This window comes from Pygoscelis adeliae, unplaced genomic scaffold (assembly GCF_000699105.1).
Source record: "Pygoscelis adeliae isolate BGI_AS28 unplaced genomic scaffold, ASM69910v1 Scaffold48, whole genome shotgun sequence".
NCBI lineage: Eukaryota > Metazoa > Chordata > Aves > Sphenisciformes > Spheniscidae > Pygoscelis > Pygoscelis adeliae.
In genome coordinates this window covers 3,323,127-3,330,113 of record NW_008825618.1, presented here as the reverse complement: position 1 = coordinate 3,330,113, position 6,987 = coordinate 3,323,127, and the positions used below count along the sequence as shown (strand labels likewise).

General features: G+C 36.5%; 1 protein-coding gene across 1 annotated transcript in view; it reads right to left on the bottom strand.

Annotated features, from left to right (window-relative positions):
* Positions 1-6,987, bottom strand: part of TPP2 (tripeptidyl peptidase II) — a 52,689-nt gene that overhangs the window by 44,822 nt on the left and 880 nt on the right. The window contains exons 2-6 of the mRNA XM_009333372.1: positions 4,985-5,113; positions 3,709-3,804; positions 3,182-3,286; positions 2,398-2,522; positions 1,503-1,666 (exon numbers count right to left, since the gene is read on the bottom strand). Coding sequence (XP_009331647.1) covers positions 1,503-1,666; positions 2,398-2,522; positions 3,182-3,286; positions 3,709-3,804; positions 4,985-5,113 — 619 coding nt within the window. The remainder of the gene's footprint in view (positions 1-1,502; positions 1,667-2,397; positions 2,523-3,181; positions 3,287-3,708; positions 3,805-4,984; positions 5,114-6,987) is intronic.

Sequence of the window (6,987 nt, the reverse complement as noted above, 5' to 3'; positions counted from 1 at the left end):
ACTGGTGAGGCCGCACCTCGAATACTGTGTTCAGTTTTGGGGCCCTCGCTACAAGACAGACATTGAGGTGCTGGAGTGTGTCCAGAGAAGGGCAACAAAGCTGGTGAGGGGTCTGGAGCACAAATCTTATGAGGAGCGGCTGAGGGAACTGGGGTTGTTTAGCCTGGAGAAGAGGCTGAGGGGAGACCTTATCATGCTCTACAACTACCTGAAAGGAGGTTGTAGCAAGGTGGGTGTTGGTCTCTTCTCCCAAGGAACAAGTGATAGGACAAGCGGAAATGGCCTCAAGTTGCCCCAGGGGAGGTTTAGATTGGATATTAGGACAAATTTCTTCTTGTCCTAAGAAAGGGTTGTCAAGCATTGGAACAGGCTGCCCAGGGAACTGGTTGAGCCACCATCCCTGGAAGTATGTGGCACTTAGGGACACGGTTCAGTGGTGGACTTGGCAGTGTTAGGTTTATGGTTGGACTCGATGATCTTAAGGGTCTTTTCCAACCTAAATGATTCTGTGATTCTATAAAATGAGCCCAGGGTTCAAATCACTTTAATAAATATCATATTATAGTAAGAAAAAAAAAGCGAGTATACAGCAGTAATCTGCAAAATAAAACAGCTTTTTGAGGGAAGAAAGGAGGCAGCAGGTGGACAGAAAGGAAGTATTAACTTAATTCCACTAACAAAAGTAACTTAAAAGGCTCAACACTTCTTTCTCAAAGTTATGAAAATTATATCTGAGATGACTCAAGATAGTGGGGATTAATAAAAAAATTAGAAATAAAACTGCACAGAAGTATAAAAAGGAATCTCTCAAAAAAATTACCATTGATTCAGAAACAAGAACTGCTTCTGTAGTTCTACTGACATGGGATAGTTTCATGAGAAATTAAGAGCTTTTTTTCAAACCAAATACATCCATACCACCTTAACCACTAAGGATGCTTCCAAAACAAAACATGATTATATAAAGAACACACAAATATGGATTCAGAGTGGTTGGAGCTACAGCTATAGTGACACCTACCATCACAAAAAAATTTGGATAAACTAAAATAAAGATTAATACCCCTTTTGCTGATGGATGTCTTATTTAAGATTCTTAAATTATACAAGCACAAAGAACAGCAGCTAAAAATCAATCACCACCCTATATTTAAGAAACAAAACAAAAAAGGACTTTGAAAGAAGGTTCTCTCTATTTTAGGCTTTAAGACGCAGGAACATCTTAAAGAGTACCTAAGCATACACATTGTATGTATACATGCATAGGAACACAAAGTTGACAATATTTCAGACAAAAATGCAAACAAGTTTGGTAATGAGCTGTCATTATAGGTTTAGGTCAGGAAGTCTGAATATTGATCTTGATCGCCATAGTAATGAAAGCTGTATTAAGACAGCTGCCTTGAGCCATCCCAAGTATCAGAATCAGGACCCAAAACTAATTGCTGCTTCACGCGATACCTACTCAGCAGCAAAATTTTCTTAAGATTACTTTCATTTACCTCCACTTGTCACAATGGAAAGAAGGTTTCCATCATCATATATATTCACAGAATAATTCAACATCTCAGATGTTCCAAAAGATCCATATTCCTGAGCCTCTTTGTAGGTTCTCAGCACTGTACAGCTAGTTAAGTCACCACTCTCACTTGTATCTATGCAGGCTCTGTTGACAAAAAACAAAAAAAAGGCAATTTTCCAGCAGCTGTCAACTTTCAGTTATCTCCCCCCCCCCTCAGCAAGGGTACCATAAAGACTTCAAGAAGTCTGGTTCTGTGTTTATGGTATCTTACTTCAAGTCAATATTTTTAAACCTGTTTTTTTACACTTAGATTCAGAAACTACAAAGATCTCTAAATAAACTGATTTTCAAACGCTACTAAATTCAAACAAATCTGTCTTTGAAAAGCAAGCATATGGAAACTCAGGCAATTTCTTCAAGGAAGAAATTTTACTAAAGCTAGCTGTTCAGTGCTGGTACACAAACATTTGAAGTCTTACCCACTGTTTTGCAAGATGCACATTATCAGTCAAGAAAAGTGCCATAGTACATCCTGAAGTTCGTGCAAAGACGTCTGTTTTGGTTTTGTTTTGGGTTTGTTTTTTTTTTTCCCTATCACCAATGGATACTCAAAGCAATTTTACCCTGCCTCAGAGGAAAATCCCGCAAGCTTATACTTTATATCATGCTGTCTTTAGTAAGACTTCATTCTACCCCATCTTCGTTTAGGATCGGAACTTTGTCATGAAACTCAAGTGATACAGCAGGGTTATTTTAAAGCAAATAATATTTAAGACCTCTATGAAGAGGGTAGATTGAAAAGTTAACACAGTCTTCAATGCAAGCTGCTGTTTTATGTGTAGAACAAGACATTTTAGACAAGTTTAGGCATTTACCTCCAGGTCTCACCATCATTCCATACTAGACAATCATATACTGGGCCAGGATCACTATATTTTTTCTCAAAAGAATTCAACAGTTCCACTTGATTTTGAAGTTCTTCCTTTATTAGCTTATTTACCTAATAAGGCAACAAAAATACAGTTAGAGTATTTCTAAAATTATTACAAGATAGGTAATCCTATACCTTTCTGATGCTATACATTTGTTCCATTACTTCATCAAGAATGTAAGACTATACTAGGACTCACAAACATCTAGAATTTCAATGGTCTTCAACAGTGCACTATTTATTTTGGCCTATTATATATAACTATTTCCAATTTCTGCCATTGTAACATTTAAAGCCCTCATTTCTTTTACACATTGTTAAATGATACAGAAGTGACCTGAGGCATTTCTGGTACTTATAGTACCTAGTTTACAAAAGAAAGGATATGTTTAGAAGATTCCAAGTTTGAACACAGCAAGGATGACAGCCTCAAAAAAGAGTACATTAAATTAAAAATAAAACTTACTAAAAATATGCTACAAAGTATTTGAAGTAATACCCTTTTCATATTTGACAACAAGTTTAGAGCGTTAACAACACTAAGCAAATCAAACCACCATCCATATACAGACTTTCTAAATTAATCAGAAGACACACTGGTAAGTTATCTGCCAAAATAATCACAAGTATCATTCCTTCACTCATCTAATAAAATATTACAATCCTCTCAACCAGTAACAAATTGTTGCAAACAACAAGTTTACAAATTTATTTAGACTTATACAAACCTGGGAGGGAGAGCTATGAGCAGCATCAAATTCTTCTTGTTTCCTACAGGCCTCTGCTAGAGCCAGTCTGTGAACAGGATCCCAGAGCTTTTCCTTGCGTTCTTTCTGTAAAATAAAACCGGGTTCCTCAATATATTGACAAATACCTATATCAAAGTATGAAGACTACAATAATAATTTGAAAGTTCTGATTTGAGACACAATGGCTAAAAAAATTCAATACAATACTATAAATAAACATCAATTGCTACACACAAAAAAGAAACAGGTGTCAGTAATTTCTAGACTTTTTGCCTCAATGGACCACTCTGAGGAAGCCTACCGGGCCACCTCCTGTTGTTCTGAAAAAATCACAGAAGAAATGGATCATGTCAAAACTAAACAAAAATCAGTGAGAGAATAGCTCTCAAGCACTGGCTAGCAGCCTACATGTGTTAGCAAATCATATACTGTAGTTTCCTAGAAAAACTTAAGAAGCAGAACAGTGAAATATGATTATACACCAGAAGCGAAATGTAATTCTTTACCTGAATCCTCTCCTTAAGAGCTTTAGGATAGATATCATAGCCATTTTTTATGCCAATGTGATATTTGCCTGAAGGATTTACCCAGTTCGCTGGAATCTACAGAAAAGTATATTCAGAAATAGGTTAACTAGTGGCGTAAAAAAAAAAAAAAAAAAAAATCAACACTGTGTAAGAGAGCTTAGCAGAACAGACTTGCAGATATCTCCAATTTAATTCCCTGTCCCCATGACAGTAACTACTGCACTAAGCTTCAGCAACATGACATGGCAATTTCAATCCAGTTCCAAAGAAATCAGTATTAATTCATGCGACGCTGCCATTGAACACCTTTAATTATCAGTTGCCCTGATACTCTACTTTTAAAACATCCAGCCCTAGTAGTGATTTTATTGGGTAGACGTCTGGGGAAATAATAGCACTATAATTGAAAAGAAGCACCCTAGCATGAAGGGGTATTATGGTTAGAGGTCATGACAAACATCTGAATGTCTAATTTTATATCTTGCTGCAGTTTAGACTGTCAGTATATCAGATCCACTATTCCTAGTAACAACAGCAAAAGAGAGCAACAGATTCACCCTTACAATCACATTCTGTGCAAAATTCAGAAGAAAGCTGATAGCATGGAGAAATCCAAAGATTTGATGCCCCCATATCACCTCATCAATCTAACCAGCCAATCAAGAACATGTCAGTAACATCACCAGTTCTATGTAGCCGAGACCTCTACTAGATCTCATTGTATCCTTTCTGAAAAGCCTACACCATTTCTGTTCTATTCATAGTGAGAATGCAGTGAGCCTACAACTAAGTCCTCACAGATTTTTCAGTCTCTACAACTATTTACCACACGAGCTTAATGCGATTCCTCTTGTAGTCTATACAAATGTGGAAAATACTAGCACTTTTAAAGACAGAACCATGTCTGATATTTTTAAAGCATGTTAGCATGTTTTCTTCAGCCAACTGCCAACTTCCAAAACTATATCAGATACTGATTTGAACAGAGAGTAATTAAATGATTATCAAGCCTGCAACAAAACTCTGTACACTCCCCCATTCAGCTATAGAGAATATTCAATATAAAGACACATGAAAAGTAAAAGAAATGTCAAGCAATCTGTATGACAATGAACAAATGCAGTAGTAGTTTTGGATCAGATCTGGTTAAAAGGAAGTAAGTTCTGCAGAAATCAAAATAGGTGCTAAATTTGTTGTTAAACAAGAAAGAAAGAAAAAGATGCCCAGTGGTGCCTCTGTACCACCAAATACTCACCTTTAAAGTTCTTCCAGAAAGACCAGCAATTTCCCCATCTTTAGGTTCTACAATGGTACATGTAGTTACATCACCACTGCCTGTCGTATCAATTATATCAATTATCTTGGGTTTCCCATCAGTTGTAATCTGAAAATATGAGCACAGAAAAATTGAAAATGTAGTTGATTACCCTTTAGCATACAAACCGGGAAATTTTTCATTTTTGTTAATAAAAATATCAACTAACTTTCTTAAGCACCCAACCTTTAACTGAAGGACATAAAACCAACTTGAAATTAGTTAAATTTTCAGTGAACTAAGAGCAACGTGTCCATCTTTCTGGTTTATACAAATTCACTAACTCATTTGTAAAAAGGATTTAGCAGGGAAACAAGTAAAAACATTGTATTAATAAAGCACAGGAGCCTCAATTTAAAACCAAGCCTAAATTTGCAAAACAATTTGCAAAAACTACTATTCGTGTTCAAATGATTTGCTGCATTGCTTCCATCTCTCCATTCTGGCCAATTTTTACAGTAGTGAGTGCACAACTTTAACAAAATGAAAGGTGCTGAAGTACATGCACTCACAAGCTTGAGTCTCTTAACTGAGCTTAAATCTAAAAGGAACACAAGTTACTATCATCGTATTTTTCCTGTTTCAAGGATTCTGCTTCATGTTTTAATCAATCTGAAGTGTTAGGAGCTACGGCTATATACACCTAATACTGTATAAAGAGTATTTTTACCAGGGTGAGGAGAAAGAGAGCTGACTTGCTAAGAAGAGTTTATGAGCATAAATTTAAAGGCTCCTCAAATTAAATGAAAACTAGCCCTGATAGACTTTACAGTAGTTGTAGGCAACTAAACAACATCAAAAAAGAAACCACTAACCCACCTAAAGTTCCTTTCACCTAAAGAAACCTTCTACACAATTACCAAAAGTATGATTAAGATTTTTTTTTTTAAACATTTAGCAAAAATATTCAATGTTATCTTCTTGTAATAACATGCTTCATCTAGTAGGTATTGTATGAGTTTATTCAGCAAATAAACTATACTCCATATACACTAGTATTTGCGTGAAGGGAAATATGAATTCAGAGGGCTGGAACACCTCTCCCATGAACAAAGGTTGAGAGAGTTGGGGTTGTTCAGCCTGGAGAAAAGAAGGTTCCAGGGAGACCTTATTGCAGCCTATCAGTACTTAAAGGGGGCTTATATAAAAGATGGCAGCAAACATTTTAGCAGGGCCTGTTGCGACAGGACAAGGGGGAATGGCTTTAAACTAAAGGGGGGTAGATTTAGACTAGATATAAGGAAGAAATTTTTTACGCTGAGGGTGGTGAAGCACTGGAAGAGGTTGCCCAGAGAGGTGGTGGATGCCCCATCTCTGGAAACATTCCAGGTCAGGTTGGACGGGGCTCTGAGCAACCTGATCTAGTTGAAGGTGTCCCTGCTCATGGCAAGGGGGTTGGACTAGATGACCTTTAAAGGTCCCTTCCAACCCAAACCATTCTATGATTTTATGAATTGGCCATATGGACCTATTTTTACAGTTCTACATTAAAGATTGATTTAAAAAAAGAAAAAGTAAATTAATAATCTTCCCAACACCTCCTCTACACTAACTACACTGAAAGTGAAGAAAGCTTCTTGTTCAGAAAAGCAGCAACATTTGCTGTTTTCTACCATTTAAATATTTGGTATTGTTGCCTTTATTCTCTAACAATAATTTTGATGCTAGACACAATATACGGCAGATAGTTTTGCTCAAATCATGTTCTGGAATTGTGAATTCAGCTGCTAGAAGTTGACAACATGATCAAGCTGTTTCATAAAAGCCACTTTGTTGCTGCCAAAAAGACAACAAGGGTCAAGCTTTTACCACACCTCAACAAATAAGGATAAATAATTCCAAGGTCTCAAATTCTTAAGGTTTAAAGAAAAACCAACAAACCACAAACGAAAACCACAACCCAACCCTGCCCCTCAAACAAAAAAAAAAACCCATACAGAAAA